General features: G+C 41.8%; 1 protein-coding gene across 5 annotated transcripts in view; it reads left to right on the top strand.

Annotated features, from left to right (window-relative positions):
• Positions 1-4,614: 4,614 nt before the first annotated feature.
• The window catches only part of JPH1 (junctophilin 1), an 82,417-nt gene continuing 59,176 nt past the window's right edge, over positions 4,615-27,855 (top strand). For 3 of the 5 annotated variants that reach the window (XM_010366006.2, XM_010366005.2, XM_030937993.1), the window contains exons 1-2: positions 4,618-5,238; positions 10,538-11,297. In XM_010366006.2, coding sequence (XP_010364308.1) covers positions 4,860-5,238; positions 10,538-11,297 — 1,139 coding nt within the window. In that variant the 5' untranslated portion in view covers positions 4,618-4,859. Of the gene's footprint in view, positions 5,239-10,537; positions 11,298-27,855 lie in introns of all 5 variants that reach the window. The other 2 variants (XM_010366004.2, XM_010366002.2) reach the window with 1 other exon arrangement.

Here is a 27,855-nt window from a genome sequence, read left to right as displayed (position 1 = left end):
GGGGGACAGAGTGAGACTCCATCTCAAAAGACAGAGAGAGAGAGAGAGAGACAGAGAGAGAGAGAGAAAGGAACTGACCCAGAACCTGGGGAGGAAAAAGGATATCTTTTCCTCTTGGAGGCAGGTGAATGGGAAGAGGAAGAAAATGGGAACCTATGTAAAGTTTTTGAAGAGAGGAAAGGTGCAAGTGTTCCTAGCTCCTTCTTCCTCTGTAAGACAGAAGACAGTGTCCTCTGCTCAGCAGGAGAAAGCTGGGATGGAGATGGGCTCCAGGATGGTGATAAATATCTGGAAGTTGCCTGGGAAAAGTTGTGCTATGTAGCATGGAGGACTTTGATGAGAACCAATGGTGTGTTCAGTGACAGTGGCAAGGAGGGAATGCTGTCAAGAGTGGAATTATAAAATCCCAGTTTACAATTTTCAGCTGGACCTTTACTCTCAAATTCCAGAGAGTTGGCCTTACCAGACCTTACTTGCTGGATCAAAGTAAGGTCCAGGCTATGTCCGAGGCCTGAGTGAATATTGCAAGTCTCAAAAGGGGGTGTTACTGAACTACGGCTGTCAAAGGTAGGAGAAAAATGGGCATTATTTACTTGTCAACTTATTTTTAATTTTTGACCTCTCCTATCTAATTGCCTACTGATCATCTCTGGGGTATACTTCTGGATCATTCTCTCCTAAATAAATATATCTTCCCCTGCCCCCGTAATTTACTGTTCTTCCTCCTTAAAAAAAAAAAAAAAAAAAAAAAAAAAAAAAAAAATCTAGACAGCAACATTATCATTAACCCAGGCAGCTAATCTAAAAAAATAAGAAAGAAAAGTCATCTTTACCACACCTTTTTGTTCTCCGCTGAACATCTGAAAGCTCTCAATGTGTTCTCATCCTCTCCCCAATCAAGGACAGGAATAAAGAACCTCCTCTAAAGTCACACAGACCTGGGTTTGAATCCTTCCTCAACCATTTCTACCTTGAATACTTCTGGGCATATGAATAAGCTAAACTTTATTTTCTCCTTCTATAAAATGGTTGTATGACTAGTACAAATCATCTACAATTATGAGATTTAAGTGAATTCATACCTGTAAAGAAAAGCTTAGTATGGTATCTGTCACACAGTAGTTACCATAAAAGATTTGAAGACCATTAATCTTGGAATTCTCTTCCTCTTCTGATTTCACGCTGCCTGCAAAGTTTCTCACCATATTTCTTAATTTTTATATTTATCATGGACAAATTTCTTGAATGTTTGTGAATGCTATATTGCTAATAGTCAAATTTTGATTATTTGATTTTATAAATCAAGATGTTAATACTTTTTGACTTATCTATCAAGTGATTGTAATTGTATGTGCTTTTCTACACACTTTGAATCATGGTCTTTAGACGATAAACACCTACAGATTAGCTTTTAGTCATTTGTAAAGTTTTTATTAACAACTCTCAATAATCAGTCTTTTTTCTTTCTTTTCTCTTTTTTTTTTTTTTTTAGAGATAGGGGTCTTCCTATTTTGCCCAGGCTGGTCTCAAACTCTTGGGCTTAAATGATCCTCCTGCCTCAGCCTCCCAAAGTGCTGGGATTACAGGCAAGAGTCACCTCATCCAACCAATTATTAATCTAATATGTAAATAAAATGAAGTCACCAATAAATTTTTAAATGCACCTTCATTTTTTAAAAGACATCATTAAATCCCAGCAAAACATCTTACTAATATGTTGTTAACTGGTCACAGTCACACTCAAAATAGCTTACAATATGTTATAAAATTTTTTAGAATGGAAATACATAGTAACTAGGTTTTCAACATGGAGGAAAACAAACTGCTAGGGCAGTTGCTGGCCCCTGGATTTTCATGGCCTCTCCCACTCCACCTGTCAAACCAACATTCACATTCTCTTCTTACTAATCCCTTCTTAAAGCTAAATTCAACCCCCCTTATCCAGGGCAAAGGTTCAGAGGGAGAGGGAAAATAAGGACATTAACCCTGACTATTAAACTGCAACATTATTCCACCGTCTACTATCTGCTACGCCATCACTCTCAGCACCTCTTCCTCTTCCTAGTTCTCTCTCCCAGTCTTCTCCAACCATTACCATTGACCCTGAACACTTACATGAACACATACGTCTTCGTGACTGGGGAAACATTCCATTGTGATGGCAGCTGGTAAATGGAAGCATGGCCTATATGGTTATTTGCCAAAAATTGCTTAGTAATTTACCAAAAATATTAACTTTCTTTCATAAAGAAAGTCAACATCAGAGCTAGGCTAGGATTAAGATTTGTTAAAATTTAATCACAGATATCTGGTGGTAAAGTCTCACTTTTAATTAAAGTTCTTTGCAAGGCATCTATTAGGGATAGCCACAGGAAAAGAGTAAGCAATAAATGGCCATGTCTTTTTTCCTCCCCAAATCTCCATATTCAAACCAGATGTATGTGCACCTCCCACCACAAATGGACTAGATATCCATCACAGAAGCCAGAAACTTATTTCATGCTGTATGTTCCAGAAAATCCCTCATTTACATGACAACTAATTAGAAAGAGTAATAAATAAATACATAAAGGTTTCCCAAATTTATCACCTTAAAGAACATATATGGGTCCTAACACACCGGGTGGGTCCAACAACAACAACAAAAAGAGGTTAAGGGACAAAGACTACTCTGTGACGATATCTAGTTTAGAAGGAGACTCCCCCATTCAAAATATTGGCTTGACCAACCACACCTTTTCTCATATCATACAGAACCTCAAAATAAATGGGAACACATCTTTCTACATTAGCTCCTGATTCTGGTGTATCCCCTAACAGGGAAGTGGAATTATGGCTCAGCCACAAAGCCCTGGCCCTCATCTTCCCAGCAGCCTAAATCAATCCCCAGTCCAGGACAAGATGCTTCGAGAGATGCATAATTATTTCAGGCCACTAGGGTAAGCACTATTCCTGGCAACTCTGCCAGCAGTGCCATGGATGAGGGCTCCTAATTCTCTTTGGTGATTTGGTTCCGCATAAACTGAGATTTTTCTTTCAGTTTTTCAGCCAGATAAGCAGGAAAAGTCGGCTCTCATCCTTAGAGAGAGGCAATCAAGGTCAATTTGAGTTCCTTTTCTGTGCAGTTTAGTCTACTTTTTCCCAGGCTGTCTTCCTGACACCTGTCCTTATATCCGTATCTGATTATCAAATACTTAGTGAGAGAACCTTTGGCAGCTTCTGATGCTCACATAGTCATCCAAAGGCCTCTCAGTCTAAGAAATAACAGGAATACACTTCAAATCAGTTTCCTTGAGAGGCCAACCTGAGACCCTAGGCTGTGAACGCGGGAGAAGTGTCTCCCATGGGTATTTTGAGGGTGAGGTGAAGAATAATGCTTTTTCTCACCAGAGACAGTGCTGATTCAACTTGCCTATTACCAAATCTCTAATTTTTGGTTTGGCATTGAAGCCACAATATACTCAGTTATTACCTAATATAGAAAGAGAAAAGCAAATCTTGTCATTCCCATTCGGAAGATGGTGAAATCGAGGTTTAAAAGTTTAGAAGAGTTGTCTAAAGTGAATTCGACAAAGCAGTGTTGTAGCTAGAAAGTAGATCAGCTGACATCTGTCCCTGGTTTTGTAGGTCACAGTTCCTTTGCAAGTGTAGAGCAGTGTTTTACTTACCATATTCCTCTTTGCAAACTTCTGTTTACTTTCTCAAACAGTGGATACCAGTGGAGAGGTGTGCATTCCAGACACTTACACAATATACACAGACCGAGCCGTCTACCTGTTGGGCACACAGCTCCAAACTCAAGAATCTCTAAGGTTGTTAAGAAGCACAAACGAGACAGGAGAGGGAGCAGGCTTTAATGTAAAAGGAATATCCTGTACCGCTTCAAAGGCCGATTTAAAAATCCTCTTCACCACTATTAATAAAAAACTAACCAATATATTCCGTGCTTTTTCAAACTGTACTGCTCACCCTCAGTGTCTTCATTAAATAAATGCAAACACGTGTGCTTTGAAACGGGTAGGTGTAAAAGAACACTGCACAATTATATCTAGGCTGCCGCAGATTTACATCACATGCATACATATATCTAGGAGATATCAATTCACGATGACAGCTGAGCATGACAAATGCAACAGTACACAAGTTGGAACGCTGGAAACAATGCAACTACAAACCCCATGCAGACAAACACGCACACAATGAGTTTTCCCTCAACACACAAGTGGCCGCACTCACAGGAGCTTAACCACATTGAAAAACCCCAAACACAAACACCGGAGGCTCCAGCGCCCGCGAGCAGCCCCCACACAGGCAGCCGCGCCTTCATCTCCAGGCAGGGATTCTCGAGCGTCCCCGGGTACACTCGCCCTCCCACCGGCATCCCACTGCGCGAACACATGAGCGCCAGCCGGTCCCCGCGCGCGCGCGCCCGCCCGCCCGCCGGGGAAGCGGCGGCTCCCGGGGCTGGGGGCAGGGCCCGGTGGGGCGGGAGCGCCGCGGGGCCGGGCCTTGGCGCCCGGGGAGGGGACGAGGGGCGGGCGCGGGGCGGCGCCCGGCTCACGTGGGCGGGCGGGAGCAGCTGAAGGTCCGCTCGGGAGCCTGGGCTGTCCTCTCGCGCGCGGCGCTGGCCGGGGCGGCTGCGGCGAAGGAGGAGGAGGAGGAGGAAGGCGGCGGTGGCGGCGGCAAAAGAGGAGGGAGGACGGGGGCGGCGTCGGACTGGAGCCGAGCGGCGGCGCGAGCTGCCCAGGGCGTTGTCGTGAGCTCGCCCGCCGGGCCCCCACCCCCGAGCTACACCCTGCCGTGCCCAGCACTGCCCGCGTCCGTGCCCCTGCGGGGAGCGCGCCGGGGCTGCCCCCCGAATGACGGGCGGAAGGTTCGACTTCGACGATGGCGGCACCTACTGCGGCGGCTGGGAGGAGGGCAAGGCGCACGGGCATGGCATCTGCACGGGGCCCAAAGGCCAGGGCGAGTACTCGGGCTCCTGGTCGCACGGCTTCGAGGTGGTCGGAGGCTACACCTGGCCCAGCGGCAATACCTACCAGGGCTACTGGGCGCAGGGCAAGCGGCACGGGCTGGGGGTGGAGACGAAGGGCAAGTGGATGTACCGGGGGGAGTGGTCACATGGTTTCAAGGGGCGCTACGGGGTCCGGCAGAGCCTCTGCACCCCCGCTCGCTACGAGGGTACCTGGAGTAACGGGCTGCAAGACGGGTACGGCGTGGAGACCTACGGGGACGGAGGTGAGCGGCGTAGCGGGCGGCTCGGCTTCTCCGCGAGCTGGTGCGGTGGGCTCTGCCCTGGCTGTGGGGAAGTGGGGAGGACGCCGGGCGCACGTGTCCGGAAACCCGCCAAAACACCTGGGGGCGCCTCCCGCCCGCGCCAGCTCTCCCCAGAGGAGGCGCTGGGGCCGGACTGGGGCGCAAGGGCTGGATCTGACCCCGTTCTTGGAGCGGACCGTGTGTCCACACTCAGGGGAGCTAGGCGTGAATGTACCTGGCCGGCGCCAGCGCTGCGCTGCCACCGGGAGGGAGCGCCGCCCGGGAGGGTTGGGCTGGAGAGAGGACGCTGTCACTTGAGCCCGTCACATTACGTTCCTGATCCCTCCCTCTCCCGGCTGGGTTTGAAATCGCCACTCCCGTGGAGTTAGAGCGAACACCCTGAGCGGGTGAGGCTGGAGGTCCGTGCTGACCGCTCCCCGGATTGGTTTCACGTGGAGTCGTATTTCGCTTCTGGTCCTCTAGTAGCCTAAAGATAGAAGCCAGAACCCCGTAACTAGAATGTTAGGGAATTGTACCTTAATTGGGGGTGCATTTGGAAACGTCCGAGTTATGGGAGCAGAAAGGCCACTTGATGCAGGTGGAGTTCAGAGTGTGTGAGTTCCTAGTTTTCATTCCATTCCTTAAAATATTGGTCTTAAAAGAGTAGCAGTCTTTGCTGACCTGGAGATCTTGGACAAATTACTAGGAAGATACTTTAGAAATGGGCAATGAGGTCTACATTGAAAAAAATACAATTGGCAGGTGTGTTCCTATAGCTGCTAAGTTACCAGCTACTTTACTCCTGAGAATGGCAATACTGAAACAAAAATTTGCATTATGTATGACCTAAGCAGTATGCCTGGCTGTGAACAAAGATCACCCTTCTTTTAAGACTTAACAATATTTGCCAAAGGGATTGTGTATATACCAGGACAGAAGTTCCTCTTTTATTAGGAAAAGTATACATTACTTAAACAGGTGTCAAAACTTGATGAATCTCCTTGTGTAATACGCTGAGAAAGATATTCATGAATAGCTTATGCTTTAGCAAAGTGCATTTCCTGATAAACATCATCATATTTAGTTGAAAAGGGTTGTGGGAGGCGACATCACTTTTTGGAATTAAGCAGCTCAGAGTTGGAGGATATTAAAGGGATGTAATTGAAAGTTTCTCCAGCCCACTGCAACCCCATTTATACCATTGCTTATATAAAAGCTTACACAATTTGTACACTTCACTTAGTCAGAACACTTGGGCCATGTTTCAAATGCAAAATGGCAGAATGGTAGAACTTGCTAAAAAGGACATCTTTTCATCCTACAGTATAAATTAAGCATATGGTTCTCATGGATTAAAAGAAAAAAACGTCCTCTAATACTTTTCTGTGGGGCTGAGTACCGAGTTTCACAGTAGTTAATTAGGACCCTTAAATGTTCTGAATTGGCATAAAGTACCTGGTTGACAGCGCTATAAATGTTAGTTGGTAACTGGATTTTGTTGGAGGCCCCAGCTCTATTGTATAACTAAATTCCATGTTCAAAAGTAGAAGGCAAAATTTACTTTTTTAAATGTGTGCATTGTTTTATAATCTTTTAAGAAGGGCAGGGATGGTTCTCTTCAGTTTTGGAAAGTTGAAAATAGTCTCCTTTTAAAGATGCTATTCATTAAACACACTCTCTTGGTTTAGAGTATTCATTATACCTAGTAATCAAAATATATATAGCACAGTAGAGGTTGTCTGTGTACATGTCGTGGAAGCCCAAATAAGTCTCCAGAATGATTTTATGAATAATCTGCCTTCAGTTTTAAAATAAACTTAAAAAAAAAAAAAAAAGCTTAGAACTTGGCATCATGCTAGGTGGTACTGTGGTTTTCTTCTTCTACCAAAAAAAAATCTAATATGCTACAGTTCGGAAGAAAAACCTTAAAAATCACGGCTGAATGTCTACTCTGTGCTAATGGATTTTCTGCTGTCTCATATGTAACTTTATTCATTAGAAAGTCCTCAATCATAAAAGGGGAGTCTAAAGCAAGTGTATTGCTATAACTTATTTCATACAAAGGTTTTGGCCAAAATAGGAATATCACTAAAAAATTAGCTTGTTTTCTGCTGTTCTCACTAAGGAGTTAGCTTGTTTTTGTCTCCACTCTCCCCATTGCCACATGTCCATCCCTGTACACCCTGTATCAGATTCAGGGAAAATCTGATTCCGTGTTTTTTTGTGGTGACATTAAACTGGAGGAGGAAGGAAGCAGTAATTCCATGTGAGAAGTATCACTTATTTTATTAGTGATTTGTGTATGATGTGTTGCTGAAATAGAAACCCCCTGAATATTAACAATACGTTAGTCTCATACTCATGAAATCCAAGTCTAGGTGCCCAGAATTTTTTGTGCTAATTCTGATCTGTACTTTGTTTTTTCACTTCCCGTAAAACTATTGAAAATTTCTGGGAAAACATAATGTTTTGTTAACTAGATGCATACTTGCACATACCCATTCGGAGCATATAAACTGAAGTTTGGCATAGTGCAGTGCAAATTTGACTGAAACTCCTAAACTGGATGCCTTCCACTACAAGATTGTGTAGTTAAAATGACTAAATCTTAAAAATTAGCTCCCAAATGAACACAGTTTAAAACTGGTAAAAGTAATTTTTATACTTGTGAAATATGCATCTACATTTTAGGAATCAAGAGGAACTAATTAGAACTTTATTTGAGCAGCAGGGAGAAGTTGGAACCCACCTGCTTCATAAAGAAATAAGCCCTTTTTTTTTTTCTAGGTTCATTGACTAAACTAAACCTATTTTAAATTTCAGATGAACTGCTAACAGTTTGACTGTAAATTGGTTTCTAGCAATTCTGTGGAGGAATTCTTTCATATACTGTGATTTAACAAAATGGGAGAGGAATGTGGCCAATGCTCTTGTCCCCCCTTCCCTGTTTGACAGTTAAGCAGAGACTTAAACTTTCTAATTATTGCTGTTGCCTTAAACAGCTTGGATTTTCAAGCCATACTTTTTTGGAAATTCTAAATACTGTACTAGTCTTATTTTTGAAGATAACAGTTTAAGGAAACTAGCTGTTAATTTTCCATCAGTGTTAAACATTTACCAAGATGGTATGGTTGTATTTTAAAAGTGTAGATACTTATTGATATCAAACAGCATGTCTCCAGATTGTTCTAGCAAAATTAACTTGTCACTCTAGACAAAAGTTAGGAGGATATGATTACAGCTTTCTTTTAACCAACAAAATATTAAAAATAAGGTGGTTTATTTTAGTATGTTCAAGCCAGATTGTGAAACTTTCATCCTAGAATTTAAATTTTACCGTGTCTCGGCAAAGGAAAAGTCAAAATCAAAATTTCCTAAGAATTCCATTCCCATTCCTGTTGAGATGGTGGTATTTGGAGATGGCCAATATTCAACAGGAATCTTCTTAGCCTGAAATGTTTTACATGACTATCTTATCCTCTTGGGTTAATCTTTTGGAGAAAACTATGAGCCACCCACCTCCTCAGAAGTTCATAGATGTCAGGTTAAGACTTCACATCTACCCAGAATATGACAGTTAGAGTACCAGACCCACTTAGTATTTCATTGTATATCTACTATTGCCTATGTCACCTATGTCAGTATGAACAAAAAGAGAAGGTAGTCTTGAAATTGGTCAAAACTGTTGACGTGGGAGTTGTTATGGTTTTAACTTTTAAGTGCAATGAAATAACCAGCCATTGTTCAACACAGTTATATAAAACCACTAGCATTTTTGCTCAGTGTTTTAAAAATGAATATATGCCATGCAATAGAAATCTGTACATGGCAATATAAAATGCAAAGTGACTGCAGGGTAGACCTATATAATCAGAAATGGAAAGAGGTCAAGACAGACTAATCATTATTTGTTTTCTATGACATTGTGAATTGTTATGAATAACACAGAAGTAATTACATTTAAAATTTTCCAGATAGCTTCTTTTGAGGGATACTGTAAATTAAAATTTACCCTTAATTAAAGGAAATGGCCTTGATTTTAAAAAGAAACTTCTAAATTCCCTAATTTAACATTCATTTCCTCCTAAGATTATTTTAAAACCTGTACCAGGTTATTTTTTAATGTCTTTGGTTATTTATTTAGTAGCAAAAAATTCACTACAAATGCTTTAGATGACAGATTATCCTGAAAAAGCATAATATTTGTTGACAGAGTGATCTGGTATCAACATTGTAATAGATAGTGTCAAATATACCTTTTCTCTGAGATGAAGTCCAAAATGGTAACAGTAAAAGATTTCATCTGGCCTTACATCAGTTTCTCCAAGGGTAAAGGGTATACCTTTTAGCCACCATAGCTTTTTACAGTCAACATAGTCATCAAACACCCTCTGTCCACAAACACAGACCACAGGACACATGAGAATTTTGTGTTCTCGTATGAAGTAATTCCTGCCCTCAGGGTGCTTCTAGTCTGTGGTGTGATTTACAATGCAGTGGCAGCTAGGGAAATCCATAGAGGATGCAGAGATTTGGCAAATGACATGGCACAAAGCTTTGACCTTTTCACTTAGAAGCACAAAAATGTTAAATTGCTCATTTTTTTCATAATAGTTCACTGTATTCATAATATACATTGTGGTTGTCAAATCACTCTTAGCTCAAAAAGATTCACCCAAATTCAAATGATAATCCTGAATATTCAACAGTTTTCTCTACACTAAAAAAAGAGATGCTGAATGTAGCAGAAAATTTAAGACGTTCATTTGATGACTGTGTCCCAAGTATTCAGATTTAAGCCTGTGTGCTTTTTGGAATGTTATACTGACATAGACCTAAAAGTCATTTTTTAGAGTTTTCCAGCTAAATTAGTAATATTAGAATAAAATGTACAAATAGAATTCATTTCATATTCTCCTGTTTCCTTGCCTCCTTTCTAAGAGGAATTTTTGATGCATTAATTTCAGAGGAGAATGTTGTTTTCCAGTGTTCACTTTTTGTATTAGAAGGTAGTGGTTTTCCTCTGAAATACTTGCATAAATTTTTTAATGAAAAGCAAAAATTGTCTGACTACTGGAAAATTCTGTACAATGACATTAAAACCTTACACCTAAAATTACAGGGCGGGGATTCACAAGTGGATGCAAAGTATCCTCCAGGGTTGACTTGGAAATGGTCAGATTTGACCTTGGGCAGGCCTGCGCCAGTGTGCGCTGGATGGTGCAGGTGATTGCGCAGCTTCTGCCGCCGACTCACAGTGCTTTCTTGCGTTCTCTCCAAGGTACCTACCAGGGCCAGTGGGCCGGAGGTATGCGGCATGGCTACGGAGTGCGCCAGAGCGTGCCCTACGGCATGGCCACGGTGATACGCTCGCCGCTGCGCACCTCCCTGGCCTCGCTGCGCAGCGAGCAGAGCAATGGCAGCGTGCTCCACGACGCCGCGGCCGCCGCCGACAGCCCGGCTGGTACGCGCGGTGGTTTTGTGCTCAACTTCCACGCAGACGCTGAGCTAGCGGGCAAGAAGAAGGGCGGCCTTTTCCGGAGGGGCTCACTTCTCGGAAGCATGAAACTTCGCAAATCCGAATCAAAGTCTTCCATCTCCAGCAAGCGCAGCTCTGTCCGCAGCGACGCGGCCATGAGCAGAATTAGTTCCAGTGATGCCAACTCCACGATCAGCTTCGGCGATGTAGATTGTGATTTTTGCCCGGTGGAAGACCACGTGGACGCCACCACCACGGAAACCTACATGGGTGAGTGGAAGAACGACAAGCGCAACGGCTTCGGCGTTAGCGAGCGCTCCAATGGCATGAAGTATGAAGGGGAGTGGGCAAATAACAAGAGGCATGGATATGGCTGTACCGTGTTTCCTGACGGCTCCAAAGAAGAGGGAAAATACAAAAATAATATTCTGGTCCGTGGGATAAGGAAGCAGCTTATACCAATAAGACATACAAAAACTAGGGAGAAGGTGGACAGAGCAATTGAAGGCGCCCAAAGGGCAGCTGCCATGGCGAGAACCAAAGTGGAAATAGCAAATTCAAGGTAAGTAAATGCAGGGTGGTTGGTTTTGCCGGGTTGGTCAGAAAAATGAAGTATCAAATATGTTTGTCTGCCGGTGACATTGCTAAATGCATTCTACAACTGCTAAAACATCAAAGGTGGAAAATGATTACCCCTCAGTAGAGTCAAAGTCAGAAATGTACCTGCACTGTTCTGAAACTTCCCATCGTCAAAAAAATGTTGAAGGCACTTTGAGCTCCCCTTCCCATTCTAAATTACTTCCCTCATATTAAACAGCGTGAGGGAGTTCACTGAGACCCTGTGCTCATCTTCCTGAGCCCGGGAAGTTGCTGTTTTCTTTTCTTTTTTTCCTTGTTTTAAGAAGGACCTCTGAAATGCTGCCATAGAAAACATTGTGTTTTGTGTGCCAAAAGAAAATAGCAATCCACGTAGACACATACTTAGTATAGATGTGTACCTTTATTCTAATATTTACATTGGAGGTAGGTACACTAAGCCTAGCTTATACAATTCAGATTCTGTTTATGAAATCTTATAGGTAAAATTGGTTTTGAGACAGCCACCAAATCTACATATGGCAAAAGTGGAAAATAACATGACAAAATCTGGCATGCATTGTTTAAAACAACAGCTATATGGGAAAGGCAAAGAGACCTACGAGAATCGCCACATTCTATGCAGAAGAGATTAGGTCACTGGTGTATTAAAAGGAAAGGGGTGGAGAGAACCTGACAACCTGACATGGACAGATGGGACTCTCAATGTGCCAAGGTTGGAAGAAAGAAGAGCAGTAGAGAAGGGCTGGAGTGAGTAGGAGAAAACCGGTGAATAATAGATTGACAAGTGGGGTGTATGTGTGGGCACAGAAGGACTATGTGCTTGAAGTTTTACCATTAATAGCTGGTTTCAGGGATCCAGCAAGAGGGATGGAGAAATCTATGGGGAATAAAGTTCTATTAGGGAAGGATATTATAGGTGAGACAAAAAGAAAAAGGTGTGTTTATAAATGGAAAATTTTATTTTTAGTCTTATTTAAGTGGGTACTGACTAGCCACAGCTTTGTAAGACTTGAAGCATAAATTTAGCATAGAATGTTAAAAATCCTGTTTCTGCTTCAATAACACTCTTCCACAGAAGTAAACGCTCTTTTGAAACCACAAAATGTTAGCATGTCTTCAAGTTTTTGTTATTGGCATTGAATTAATGAACCTCCCTTTTTTTTTTTTTTTTTTTTTTGGTGGAGCCATAATGAAATTTCCATTGTTCAAACTTTTTAATGTACAAAAAAAAAAAAAAAAATGGTGACATCATGTGGTTCAACTTAGTACTTCTAGAGTTCTTTTTTTTAAATGCCCCTACTTAAAAAATAAGTAGGGCTACTAAATAAGGTTGCATTTTTTGCATTACTTTTAGATATAATATTATAAATTATGTTAAAAGGCTTCAAGATTTTCATCTTTATCCCAAACTAATTTCATTTCAAAGCTAATATTTTTTGTTGATCAGCACAAACTTTCATGAAGTGTCTCTCTCTCCTGTCTTCTCTACCAGGCATCTTTTACTTCAGATCACTGTTTTGGATCTACTTTGCTTTTCACTGTTCTTATGGATCAGATACTCAGCACATCTAATCTTGCTGGCTTACTTTTAGACCTAGTGATATACATGTTGTTAGGCCCTAACCTCTAATTTTAAATGCACATGTTGTTTTCTCGTTACAACTTAGTGATATGCTAAAGGTAGATCAGTCTTGGCAGGTGAAAAGTGAACCTGTGCAGAACAGTTTAACACTTCTACAACTGCTAAAACATCAGAGTGAAGTGGTGGTTGCCAGGGATTGTAGGGTAGGGAAAATGGAGGGCTGCTATTCAACGGATACAAAGTTTCAGTTACTCAAGATGAGTAAGTTGTAAAGATCTGTACTACAACATTGTGGCTATACTTAACAATACTGTATTTTGCATTTAAGACTTTGTCAAGGCCAGGTGCTATGGTACATGCCTATAATACTAGCACTTTGGGATGCTGAGTCAGAAGGATCTCTCAAGCCCAGGAGTTCAAGACCAATCTCTGCAACACAGTGAGACCCCCATCTCTACAAAACATAAGAAAATTAGCCGGACATGGTGGTGCACACCTGTAGTCCTAGCTACTCGGGAGACTGAGGTGAGAGGATGACTTGAGCCCCAGAGGTCAAGACTGCAGTGAGCCGTGATTGTGCCACTGCACTCCAGCCTGAGTGTCACAGCAAGACCCTGCCTCAAAAAAAAAACAAACAAAAAAAGAATTTGTTAAGAAGGTAGGTCTCAGGCCGGGCGTGGTGGCTCAAGCCTGTAATCCCAGCACTGTGGGAGGCCGAGACGGGTGGATCACGAGGTCAGGAGATCGAGACCATCCTGGCTAACCCGGTGAAACCCCGTCTCTACTAAAAAAATACAGAAAACTAGCCGGGTGAGGTGGTGGCGCCTGTAGTCCCAGCTACTCGGGAGGCTGAGGCAGGAGAATGGCGTAAACCCGGGAGGCGGAGCTTGCAGTGAGCTGAGGTCCGGCCACTGCACTCCAGCCTGGGCAACAGAGTGAGACTCTGTCTCAAAAAAAAAAAAAAAAAAAAAAAGAAGGTAGGTCTCATGTTAAGTGTTCTTACCACAATAAATACTGTTCAGATGACACAATCAACAGCTTAAAAATATTCAATTAACCTTCTATATTTTACTTACCTTCATTGTTTTAGTCATTTTCCCAGATACCTTACTATTATACAATGAATACTTCCAATTAGAACTTTGTAACTTGTTTTTGGAGAAAGCAGTTAAAGGAATGACATTTCCCTTATAAAAGCTCTGATTTTAGAGTCCTACAGTCTTTTAAAACCCTTAAACATAAGAAAAGATTCTTTTAAGATTTGCTGCCTGGGGGATAGGACTTTTAGCTACGTTATTGTCATTAACCATGGCTCTTTCTAATGCCAGAATATCTACACAGTATCTGTACAGAACATCTCTATGACCTCTCTGTGGTTGCTGTTACCAATGTTTTTGTTTTTAAAACTACTGAAAATTTAAGAACATAAGATGACACTCTTCCCACCTAGCCCAGTGCAGACAGAAGAAAAACTAGAAACTAAGTCTCTTGGCAGCTGCTGCTGTTGAAGTCACAGTTCATCATTAGCAACAAAAGGAGATGATCAATGAATAGTTATCAGCTATTCAGTTTGTCCACCCAGTTGGTGTAAATCACTATTCTCAGCAACATAGTGAGACCACATCTCTACAAAAAATAAGAAAATTAGCTGGGTGTGGTGGCGTACGCCTGTAGTCCCTGCTACTCAGGAGACTGAGGTGGAAGGATGGCTTGGTAGAGAAGACTGAAGGCCCCCAGTTTCAGATCTGGAAAGGCCAAGAGAGAGCATCTCATCCAAGCCCCTCACATTCAGAGGCAGGGACTGAGGCTGTCTCCAAGATCCCAACACTCCCTGTAATGTTTTCATTTCATTTATGTTATTTCTTATGCTTTAGGGACTTTTATTTATTATTTAAGTCCCAGGGAAATGGACGCACCCTTGTACCATCATCCTATTTTATCTTGAAGCAAAGGTTCAAGTTGACTCTAAGGGAAAACAATTATATTCTCCAATAATGTCTACAGGAGACACAGAACCTACCATCTTTGGCCCGAAGATTCCTGAAGGCATGGTGGATCTGTGGACCTTTGCTTTCTCTGAAGAGGGAGTTGTGTTGCTCCGCAGTAAACACATACAGGAGGCTTGTTTCAGAAGGCTTATTATGGGCCCCTGTATAATTCCGACAGATCAAGAACTGTGGGGATGACATAACAGTAGATAGTAGATATCACATAGTAGATATAGAGTATTTAATAGATTCCAGCAGGTTAACACTTAGAGTCAAGACCATAAGGGATACTTATAATTTACTGACTCCTGGAACTTATTTTTAGGCCTCTGCTCTGCTCCAAAAGGTACTGTGTTTATAAGATTTACAAAATTTTATTTCCTTTTTTTCTTAGTACTGAGGGTACACATCATCATCTGGGATTGAGAAAGAGTGTCAACATTTTTTTTTTTTTTAAGAAATGTTCAAAAGGTAGAAGAGCAACTCTAAATATCTCAAGAAATGAGTATACCTAGCAGCTACTGAGACCGCTCCATGCCAGTAGCTGACATACCACCTCTAGTTCTGGATCCCAACTGCTCTGTTCTTAGATGAAGGTGCTACTCTGACAGATAGATGTTAGAACTGGGGAGAGTGGAGCCAGTTCCTAAGCCCAGGCTCCATGGTCTTTCCTTTGTGCACCCTTGATGGTAACTTGGCCAACCAGACCCTTTTGAGTAACTGGAGTGCTGTTTTAGAGCCCTAAACTATAACTAGAGCCTTATAACTTAGAATTGGATCCCCCAATATGCGAATTTACTTTCTAGAAACTGTAATAAGCAGAATCTGTTTTGGTAGAGGAGACAGAAGGCCCCCAATTTCAGATCTGGAAAGGGCAAGGGAGAATATCTAGTCCAAGTCCCTCACATTCAGAGGCAGGGACTGAGGCTCTGCCCAAGATCATCCCACCGTCCCTGTTGTTTGCGCTCTATTTCTTAGGCATTCAGTTTTCATTCTCTTAGCTTTTGCCTCCTTAATTCCTTCAGCTTTTCCTGTCATTTTAACTGTATTTCTCATTTCAACTATATTTCTCATTTTGCCAATTTTTACTCCATCGACTCTTATCTCCAATAATTCCTTAAATGAGATGTTCGAAGATGTCACTACTCCTTGAGAAAAATACTTTAATAAAGAATGTTAAGGTAAGACATTTGGTTGAGAAAGCAAATAAGAAGCGACCCTTAGAGAACTCCACTTCTGTAGAAATGAACAGATCACTTAGGAAGAGGTGTGGACAGAAGCAGAGCTTGGTGTGATCTGAATATTAGAAGAAATAATTACCTTGCAAGAAGATAGAAGATGTAGGAGGAGTGGGAGAGAGCTGGCCTCAAGCAATTGAGAACCACAAGCCTTTGCTTGTACTGGCTTTGTTATATTAGACAGATAAGAAGAAATACTATAAAGTGAGGAGGTTAGCAAGTTAATAGGTAACTGCTCCATTTTGCAAAATTTGACTAACTCTGACCAGACTCACTTAAGCTAGTGAAGCTCATTGGTACTCAGCTGAGCAGGCTCCCCGTACTACCAGGAAGTGTCAGTGATGGGGATAGGTGGCCAGTCACATGGGACTCTGCTGCTCCTTTTGCCAACCTCTCCCTGACCATTACTGGCACTTCAGGTGATGATCGGGGCTACCTAGACATGTAATCTTAGGAGGGAGTCTCTTTTGCTCTCTCTTCAGCCCAGAACTAAGGTTGGATGTCACCTTTGCCAGTTTTGGACTTAAATATAAAAATGATACATACTTTTCCTGTAGGATTTTTAAAAAGCCATTCCCCATACGTTTGCATAAAAAAGGATATATTGCATTTTCACGCAGATCTCCCCTCCTCCCGCCTGCTCAGAATGGTTCAACCATGCCAGCTTGCTTTCTGTTGGAAAGAAGGTCTCAGCCCCTGTCCCTGCTCCCTCTGGCTGGCTCCTCAGGCTACTGGGTCCTTATTCTGCTTTAAGCCTAGGTCCCTTCGTAGTGGAAGTTTTCCTCAACCCCACTTCCTCTTAGCCCACTTCTAGTCTAAAATCCCCCCCATTAGTCTAAATTGATATTAATTTAATGGTATTTGTTGAATATCTCTCACCCCAACTAGACTGGGAAGGATCGGCTGACTCTGAAGTCAGCTTTGCTCACTTTTGTACACCCAGCAGTGAGCTTAGATTAAGACACGTTAGTAAGTGCTCTAGTAAATATTTGGTGAATGAATTAATTAAATTCTCACGACTTAGGGTATGACCACTGCCAGTGCTCCTAATTTTGTTTTGCTGGGCAAAACCACATTTTAAGGATGGAAACTTAGCTCTCATAATTCATGCTATAATCTGACAATAGTCAAGGAGTGCAGAAAATGCCAAGTGTGTGCTACAGGTATATGAGAGATTCCCTTCCAGATGTGGAAACTCCAGGAAGCGAAGTTGGCTTAGCTTCCATATTTGACAGCACCAAAACATGTAATATGCCAGAATGCAGGAGCTTTTTTTTTGGGGGGGGGGGGCGGGATTTTTCTTGTTTGGGCGTCATTTTTCTTAGACTTAAAGAAAATTATTTAATTTAACACATAAAGTTGGCTGGGATACAACAGTTATTCACAAGATCACTTGACTTGATTCACATTTCACTCATAAGTAATTAAAACCCAAAGTCAACTATGAGTCAATGCACATTATGGATCCAAATTAAACTGACTATTACCAATATCAAAAAAAAGAAAGCCCATTCTCTGCTAAGTTATTATAAAGGGCCAGGTCTTTGAAATTCTTAAATTATCCTCAACAAAGGGATCTTTTGCAAGTCAAAGCTGTTTATAAGCTATCTTTATATCTGTACTGTAATGATAGTGGTTGTGTTATATTTTTAAACAGAAAGTTTAGATCACCTTTTCTATGGATTTTTTTTCTTCTGGTGCTGTGGTTCATTTTCAGTGATTATCACAAGTGATTTTTACAGAAAGGGGAAATCCTTCTGATGCCTTCTGGGTCATTTTAATGAATAGATTGTTAAATAGTTAAAGAAATTTTAGGACAAAATCACCTAAAAATGTGGGCATTTATTGCTAAGGAAAGCATTGGTTATTTTCTTTAGTTCTACTACCTGTGTTCTTCCATATCTGCACCTTGACTGCCTGTCACTCTTTGCAACTGTTGTAACCAGTGCTTCTAGGAGCAAATTCCAGAAGCTTGGTTGAAACACCCAGACTCTGAGGTTCAGAAAAGTTATGGTGAACAGGGAGCAATTATTACCTTACCCTTCATGGCAGGGTTGTTTTGAGAATTGAATGGAAGAGTGGGTATCATGGGTCTTTGTAAACTATAAGCCACACATAGCAGTTGTTATTTAGGAAAATGTTACAATCCTAGAAGTACCATTTTCACAAGTGAAAGTTGATAGAAGACCAAGGAGCTAAACTGGAATGGAGGTAAAGATGAAGTGAGAAAGAAAACAGGAAGGGAAGAAAGGATTGGGAAGCAGGAATGGGGATAACCAAAGGAAGAGAGTTAAATATACCGAGTTTGACCACCTGTGTGCAGACATGACCATGTATCAGAACTCAGCCCATTTTCAGCACCAGATCTGTGTGAAGTCAGCAGGCAATTTTATTTTTTTAAGACTGAAAAGTGAGCAAGGAAATGGCATATGCATTTATATCAATGTATTCTGAAGATAACACAGGATAATGAAGGTCTTACCTTTATATTAAGTATGTTAGTGTAGGCCAGTCGTGGTGGCTCACATCCTTAATCACAGCACTTTGGCAGGCCGAGGCGGGCAGATCCCTTGAGGTCAGGAGTTCGAGACCAGCCTGGCCAAAATGGCAAAACCCCGTCTCTACTAAAATTACAAAAATTAGCTGGGCATAGTGGTGGGCACCTGTAATCCCAGCTATTCGGGAGGCTGAGGCAGGAGAATTGCTTGAACCTGGGAGGCAGTGGCTGCAGTGAGCAGAGATCACGCCATTGCACTCCAGCCTGAGCAACAGAATGAGGTCTCAAAAAAAAAAAAAAAAGTTAGTGTAGATCACCATCATCCTTTTATATTTTATATTGTTATCCTTTATACATTGGGTTGAAACACCCGGACTCTGAACCTCTGAGGTTCAGAGTCCGGGTGTTTCAACCAAACTTCTGGAATCTGCTCCTAGAAGAACATATAGTTTTCAAATATGTTTCTCTTCTTTATCAAAGAATGTCCATTTCCCATGGGAGAAAGGGGGGGTGCCTAGTCTAACTTCCTCACATTTTTTCTGGGCTCTTTAAAGAAAGACATGGTTGTCCATATCAAGGGCCCAGGAGCAATCATTCAGAATTCTCTCTGTGTGCATGCGCTGAGGGAACAGCTGAAACCAGAAAGATGACGTAGGTACCAGCTCTGTCCTGCCCACCACTCCCCCTCAAGCAAGGGTTTAGGCTCGGTTATAATAGCACTGAAAGGTGTGACTTGGGAGCACAGAGAAATTCCTCTGGCCAGCTCCTTTCCTTCAGCTCTGATGTCATATCACTCACCATGCAACTGGTCATTATGCATAACATGGGAACACTTTGTGTTGTGACAGCCTTGTAAAACCTCCTTAGGATATCTCGTTTCTAAAGATCTTTCTTTCTTTCTTTCTTTCTTTCTTTCTTTTTTTTTTTTTTTTTTTTTTGAGGCGGAGTCTCGCTCTGTCGCCCGGACTGGAGTGCAGTGGCCAGATCTCAGCTCACTGCAAGCTCCGCCTCCCGGGTTTACGCCATTCTCCTGCCTCAGCCTCGCGAGTAGCTGGGACTACAGGCGCCCGCCACCTCGCCCGGCTAGTTTTTGTATTTTTAGTAGAGACGGGGTTTCACCGTGTTAGTAGCCAGGATGGTCTCGATCTCCTGACCTCGTGATCCGCCCGTCTCGGCCTCCCAAAGTGCTGGGATTACAGGAAGATCTTTCTTTAAAAAAAAAAAAAAAAAAAAAACTTTCTCCAGCTTTCCCAAGTCCAGGCCCATTCAGACACTCGGAGGCATTGAGATGGACATGTGTTTTAGTGACTGATAAGTAGGTTCAAGAGAATACAAATATAATGAAAATTAGTCTTAGGCCATAATAAATGGGAAGGTCACACAGTTCTCCAGACTTTTAAACCATTAAAAACATGATTTTAAAAACTCGAATTGTGTAGACATGGACTTCCATTTTGATTAAACAGGGAGGGCAAGGAGAAGAGACTCTATAGGGTATGAATGGGATATGAGGCAATATTCAGTTCTGCAGAGACCTACTTAGTGAAAGCTGGCACTGAAGTCTGGAAGGGAAAACTAAAATTTCAGGATGACAATAAGCCAGGTTTTGGGGACACATGTTGACCCTGTTTTAACTGTAGAAGCCTGAGCTTGCTTAAATAGTACAAACTTCAACAGATTCCAGCTCATTTAGCCCTGAAATATGACCCTTTCTCAATAGTACAAATATGAAGAATTAAAGCAGCAATTTCTTTTTAGTATAGCATCATTTGTAATGAAAACCACCCTACTCCTATGTCTTCTGGAAAGCCCCCCAAAATGGAATTGCATTCATATTTTATCTTGTATGCTTTGTGTGAGTTTCAGCTTTGACCTGGAGAAACTCTGTTTTTAAGCAAGTGGCAGAGTTCTGCCTGCACGCTGCCATAGCTGGTAGACTTTTCCAAGCAGCAGCTGCCAGGCAGCCGAAGCACGCTGCTCACAACTTTCCATTATGGATTAAGCTGACTCTGCCAATCTCACTTTACTCAAGACACCAAACTGGACGCTTGCAAGACTAGTGCCTTGCAAATCTTTGAGATGCTTTTCTTATTATAGATGAAATATGAACATTGTGTTTAGGAACAGGATCCAACAAATGCCAAAGGTATTTATGTAAGTCATTCAGCTTTAGTACAACAGCCTCTTGAGAAAAAAGTCAAATCAGCTTTTAATAATTTCACCTTTCTGTTTAGTTGCTGTTTCACATTTCTTTGTATAATATGCTAAATTAAAAATAAGCTGCTTTCACAAAAATTTAATTAATATGTAAGGAATCAAGATTGGCTCCCAAATAGTACAACTCTTTGAAGTCAATCTTCTTAGGACTTCCATGTGGGCCAAAAGAAAGTTATTTAAGCCAAGTAAAATACATTAATGCACTTTCTAGCACTTTTAATACAATAGATTGTCAAAGATTAACAAACAATTTTATTATGTTTTTGTTAATTTTTAAACTCAAATATGGTAAAAATTTTGGTGACTTTTACTGTATTGAATCAATAGAATTTTGATCTCAGTTGCTTGATCTAGAAATCCCTATCAATGCCATTTTTCAAATTGGTGTGGGAACTTTCTTGAATTATTATTTCAAGATTTCAAACCCTCCATCCATTAGGGAAACATTTGAGATACACGTGGGGAACATGTTTTGACATGTTAGGATAACCCATGGAAGCCAGCAATTTAGGGTTCAAGGATAAGAATGGAAGAGCCTCAGGTGATGGGACCTTACTGCCACCTTGTTTCCTCCAGCAGCCCCAGACACTTGCTCCCCAGCCCACTTCCTACTCAGCCCAAATGATTTGAAAATCAGTTGAACTGTGGACTGATAGATTACTTTGTAAAGACTCAAACACCCTGGAAGGGGTGATGGTAGCCCGGCCCATTTTATAAGGTTCAGTTCTTAAGAGAAATACCAACCTTAATCATTTAGTTACATTAATCCATTACATACAATGGAAATGTAAAATTATGATTAAGACCTAATCCTTTTCAGCATGGAGTCTGGTTAAGACAGATGAAAAAGCAGTTATTATCCATTGGATTATCAGCACATTACTTAGGTAATGCATAAGAAGGGGTTGATCATAGCCTGCGGCTGGAGGCAAGTGTCTGCAGGCTGCATCCAGAATGAGAACCAAAGGATGTGTGAGTATTTTCCAGAAGATAGAGGTGGGTGCAAAGGACAGTGGACCATGTGTATTTGGGGTCTGGTAAAATGTGCAATATGGTTGGAAAAGAGTGCTAGGTGTAGGGTGTTGAGAGATGAGCAGGGTCTCTTGAACCTATAAGGGGGAGTTTGAACATTATCCCAAGGGTAGGGGAAGGCTATTGATAGGTGTTAGGCAGAATTACATCATCATCTTTAGAAAGATCACTCTGGCTGCAGGTAGTATAAGGGCATGGGGACAGTAAGGGGCAGTGAAACTGGAGATAAATATCTCCAGTTTATTTAATTTATAAATAAATTAAATTTATTTTAAATTTAAGGCCGTTCTTAGTTGGTGGAGCGATTTGTCTGGTTAATTCCGATAACGAACGAGACTCTGGCATGCTAACTAGTTACGCGACCCCCGAGCGGTCGGCGTCCCCCAACTTCTTAGAGGGCTGGGCACAGTGGCTCACACCTTTAATCCCAGCACTTTGGGAGGCTGAGGCAGGAGGATCACTTGAGCCCAGGAGTTTGAGGCTGCAGTAAGCTGTGATCATGCCACTGCATTCCAGCCTGGGTGACAGAGCAACACCCTGTCTCTAAAAATAAAAAAATAGTTATCTGCTAACTAGTAATCTGAGTGACAGCCTATGTGTTGGGCTAAGCCGTGGCAGTGGGATGGAAAGAAGCAAATGATTGAATGAGAGCCTCCCAAGCAGATTCACTAGGACCTGTGGCTGGTTGAGTTAAGCATGGTAAGCCTGGAAAAGGAGTCATCAGAGTGGCTCCAAGTTCCTGGCTTAGCCAACTAATGGATGGTGGTACTGTTTACTCAGAAGGATACCGGATAGGAAGGGACAGATTTAGGGAGGAAGATAAGTTTGGATTTTTGGCTTCTTGAATTTCAAGATGCTAGCCCAAAAGATAATGGGGGAAGATGTATCTGGAACTCAGAGATTTGAGCTGTGCTTGCAGAGCTTGGAGCCAAACCCTGGAGAAGACTCTTATGGGACATGCAGAGAAAGAGGAAATCTGTGTATGTAATACTAGACACAGCTCTTTTTAAGAAGTATAAGTAAAGCAGTTCTCACATTAAGTGACTAGGAATTTGTTGCCTTATGACAATGCAATTCAGGTATCTGAATTTCTATTCTTGAATTTGTGAAGTTATGCTTTCTAAGGTTTGTGCTCAAGGGACCTACCCAGTGAGCAAACTCTGTTGGACTGTTTTTCTTTTTTTTTTTCTTTTCTTGGCAACCTACTGGAACAAAATATCACTCTCACAAATTATTATACTAAAGAAACATCGGCCGGGCGCGGTGGCTCAAGCCTGTAATCCCAGCACTTTGGGAGGCCGAGACGGGCGGATCACGAGATCAGGAGATCGAGACCATCCTGGCTAACACGGTGAAACCCCGTCTCTACTAAAAAATACAAAAAACTAGCCGGGCGAGGTGGCGGGCGCCTGTAGTCCCAGCTACTCGGGAGGCTGAGGCAGGAGAATGGCGTAAACCCGGGAGGTGGAGCTTGCAGTGAGCTGAGATCCGGCCACTGCACTCCAGCCTGGGCGACAGAGCGAGACTCCGTCTCAAAAAAAAAAAAAAGAAACATCATTTGGCAAACATTTATTTAGTGCCAGCTCTGTCCAAATATGGCACTAGGCCCTGGGAATACAGAGATGAATAAGAAACAAAACCTGTCATTAAAAGGAAATACCCTGCCAGGTTCACAGTACCTTTGTGCAACTGGCAGGTGCTGTGGGGCTGCAGGTTGGAGGGACCTACCGAGAGACACCTGTGACCCATCCTGGGTAAGCTCGTCATAGACACTGTCCTGGAGCTCTTCGCACCAGCAGTGCTCCTTGCCTCAATGTCTTCTGCCTTGTCCCCCTCCTTGCCTAAGCCCCGTCAGTCCTTAGCAATTACACTCAAGGTCCATAGCAGGCATGGACTGCGTTAAGAAACAAAATGTCTCTTCCAGTAAGTAATTTTACACCTGATAACAGGAATGCTATCAATAGAGCACACAAAATATGTGTACAAATGTTATAATGCAAAAGGGAAAATTGCTAGTGGTTTCTTTAAAAAGTTTTAAAAATTATTTCTGCATAGAATCCATAAGATACAATTTTGGGTGGTAGCAGGATCTTATTAGCAGTATTTGTGTACAGAAACATTAAAGTTAGCAATTCGCAGTAAATGAATGTTTTGGCAGTGTTTCCAGATAGGGAAACAATGTAGATGCTACTAGGTTTCCCCTAAGTGTGTTATGCGCTGGTGCACATTGTTCTCTCCTTGTGGTCTGAGGAGAGTAATTTGGGTGATAACTTTTGGCTATACACAAACAGACCCAAAAGGTCTTGAGTGGTTACCTGCTGTGAATTTGACATCTGTCATCTCATCTCATCCCCATGGCAGCCCTGTGAGTTGGTAGGAAACTGAGGCATAGAAAATTCACATGGCAAGCACACGACAGCGTCAGAGCCCCAAGCCCTTCCCCTCCACTGGGTTTTGAGAATTGGTACAGGGATTTTTTTTGAACCCACGTACCCTCCTTAGGCTCATAAAAGAAGATCTGTCTGGGAACAGCATTATTTAGTCATAGACTTCTTTTGGCCACTGTTTCATTTAACAGACATTGTTCATTCAACAACCACAAATCTTGTGAGCCAAACATTCATAAAAATATAAGGTCAGTATAAAATGGTAAATTCTATAAAAAAAAAAAAAAAACGATGACAATGCAAAAGAGGGAAGAACACTGAGGGCATATGGGGCTTACAGGGATGAGGCTGAGCCTGTGCACGTGGAGAATGAGTGGAAGTTAGGGAGCAAACAGTGGCCAGTGTTGCATGCAGGAGGAAGATCCTGAGCAAGGGTGGAGTGGAATGAAAGTGTACAGTGTGAGTTCCTGCAAACAATTGGATAGTGGAAGAACGCTTTCTCCAGGAGTGATCTGTCCACCCACTGCAGCAGATCACAAGGGGTGCTGAACATTCTCTAGTCCTCCACCCAGTACTGAATTAATGTTTCTTTGCATGAGGTCCAGAAACTTGCATTTGTTACAGACTTCCGAGGTTATTCTTGGGCACACTAAAATTTGTAAGTGCATTGGGGGGATATGATAGGAAACAAAATTCCCAAGGTTTGGGAGGTGCATTTTCTACTCTTGGCTTTGGGGAGTCTTCAAAGCCAAGAGAAGGGAGCTATCTGCCTTTGAATGGATGGTCTGCCTACTTCATGGAGAAAGAAATTAAGTGGGGCCAGGACTGGAGGCCTGGTCTGTGGAGAAGGTGATAAAAGACCCTGGTTGAGGGCAGGGGTCGCAGAACACAAGGGATACAATTAGCAGGACTTGATGGACTGCAAGTAGTGGGTTAGGAACAGAGGCAAGTCAGATGTTGTGTGGCTGATACTGTAATACCCCCATTAGGGTTAATGAAAAAGGTTCATTCATTCCCAGTATATGAGTGATAAATTATTGAATTAGTAAATGTTGTGGTTCATTCCCAGTATATGGCTGGTGGCGGAAATGGCCGGGGGAGGGGGGGCAGTAAGGCCCCATCATTCATATGAAACAAGTACATATGAAACAAGTAATCTTTCTGGGTCTCTCTTTCTTATCAATAAAACAGGGGTGAGGAAGTAGGAAACTTGACCAGATTGTCACAGAAAACCTGAGTTTGGATCTCTATTCTTTTGTTAATTCCTCTCCTTTCGCCTGTTTTTGAACCTGACTTTACATAACAATACCTATGTTTCTTACAGAAATTACTCAGTAAATGTAGTGAGACATCATTGACATTTTACTTTTCCAACTCCAGATTTTTCCTCGATCAGAAGATGGTATAAAAAGGAAAATGTCCACCTGTGTACTCTTAGGAACAAGATTATAATTGGTTAGGACCCTCTAACCGAAATTAAAACCATTTTGAAGTACCAGTAAACATTCCACACGCACAACTCACCAGTTATTCTTGTTTATATCAGAAGTATTATCAATATTTACACACTTAGTACTGTGCTAGATGTGAAGGGAGAAAAAAGCATGGGTCTGACCCCCACCGCCCCACCCAACACACACACAAGCTTAGAGTCAGAGAAAAATGCATGTACATGGGAGGTAGTTAAAAAATAACGCGAAGCAGTTCTGTCAGTCCCGTATTTGTTTATTAGTGCTCTGCCACATTCCATGAAGGTTTCATAGTTTATATAAACATCAAAATGGCTAGTCTTCTAGGAATTACAAAAGAGTGGATTGACTTGTTTATAAAGCAGTTCCAAAGACTTTTTACTTGGCCTATAGCCTAGTGATATTTTGTTTTTGTTTTCGTTTTTTTCATGGTACTGTGTGAATTTGACAGTAAAAGCATTTTGAAAAATTATTCTAACTCTTTGCTAGATCAGAGTAACTTTCAGTCCATTGATGGAACTATGAAAATGTGATTCTAGAGTAAGTAGTCACTAATGTTTAATTCCATAAGCGAAAATGAGGGTGAGAAGAACACATTGAAGGGGTTTTCTTTTCTTTTTTTCTTTAAACTTTTCAGTAAGGAATCACTTTTGTGGTGTTAAAGTTCAGCTACTAAACTTTATGGTTTAAAAGTTTTCTTTAAATTACAGTTGTTATATTTGTAACAGTTACAGATCTGCCACTGTATTCAGCACCCAATGGTAACATGTTAAAGATATTTCAAGGGAAAGAGAAGACATACACCAACAAAGGGTAAAAACAAAACAAGCCTCAGACAAGCACCCCGCTCCCTGTAAACAGTGTATATGTAAATATGCATATGTGGCTGTGGTTAAAAGAAAAACTTTAGCCAAATTTAACAGAGTTTAATGGAGCAAAGAACAATTAATTCTCACATCAGGGAGCCACCCGAGCCAGAATGGGTTCAGAGATTCCAGTGCAGCTGCATAGTTGAAGAAGATTTATAGACAGAAAAAGGAAAGTGAGGTACAGAAACAGCCGATTGGCTGCAGCTCGTCATTTGCCTTATTTGAACACGGCTGGAACCGTTGACCCCCTTTGATTGGCCCAAAACTCAGTGATTGACACAAGAGTAAGCTACAGTCTGTATACAACTCCATTTAGGTTATAGTTCGTGATGTACAGAGAAACCTTTAGGCTGAACGTAAAATATGTGAGGAGGCAGCTTTAGGCTAAACTTAACACCCTAAAGAAATGCTGAATAATGAGAAAAAGGGAGAAATATTAGAGAGTCAAGGTGAATAAAGAAAGTCCCAGTATGATTAGTGTCTGGTGCCAGGAAGAGTTGGTCTGGAATGACTTTGTAAAGAATTTGGTCCTTCAGCAACATTTTAAAGGGAAGCCAAGGCAAGATTTGTTCACAGTGGATGGAAATTTTACCAGGTGGGAGAAGACTACATCTAATGAGGTACAGCCCAAGGAGAAAGAAACCCCCTCAAAGGCAGTGAAGATCACCAGTGTTTATTATTTGTGGGCAGTGTTGTCTTCGTGACTTTTTGTAGTAGGTCTTAATTTTAGCTTCATAGCCTGTTTGATCTTCTCCTCGTATTCTGGGTTGATGTTCCATAATGACTCCCACTGCCAGTAGTAGAACCTGAAAACAAGGATCTTTCATATGCACACAGCTCTCTCATGCCCTCATTCTACCACCAGGAAAAACATCCAGAAAGGTAATAAATTTGGGGAGAACAGCAGTGGTGTGACTACTCATATTTCTGAAAATGAATGCTGTTGTAGGAAAGTTAGGAAAGTGGTAGAGATATTGGACACAGCCCTGTCAGATTTGTACCCTGTAGCTTCGTCCTCTTTTGAAAAGTCTTAAAACAAACCCACCTGGATTTCGCGTTGCATGCTGTCGAGTACAGCTGAGTCATGGCAAGAGAAGAGGACAATTAGATAAGGGGTGCCTGACTATTAAAGGATCTGAAAAACACTAACCAAGGTATTATGCAACACACAAGTGGAAACCGTTTCAGAGTGCCGAGGAAGTTATTAACAGGAGCAAAACAGTATCTAAGGAGAGTGATTT

The sequence above is a fragment of the Rhinopithecus roxellana genome, chromosome 9 (genome assembly GCF_007565055.1).
Source record: "Rhinopithecus roxellana isolate Shanxi Qingling chromosome 9, ASM756505v1, whole genome shotgun sequence".
NCBI lineage: Eukaryota > Metazoa > Chordata > Mammalia > Primates > Cercopithecidae > Rhinopithecus > Rhinopithecus roxellana.
This window is presented reverse-complemented; position numbering and strand designations above follow the sequence as displayed.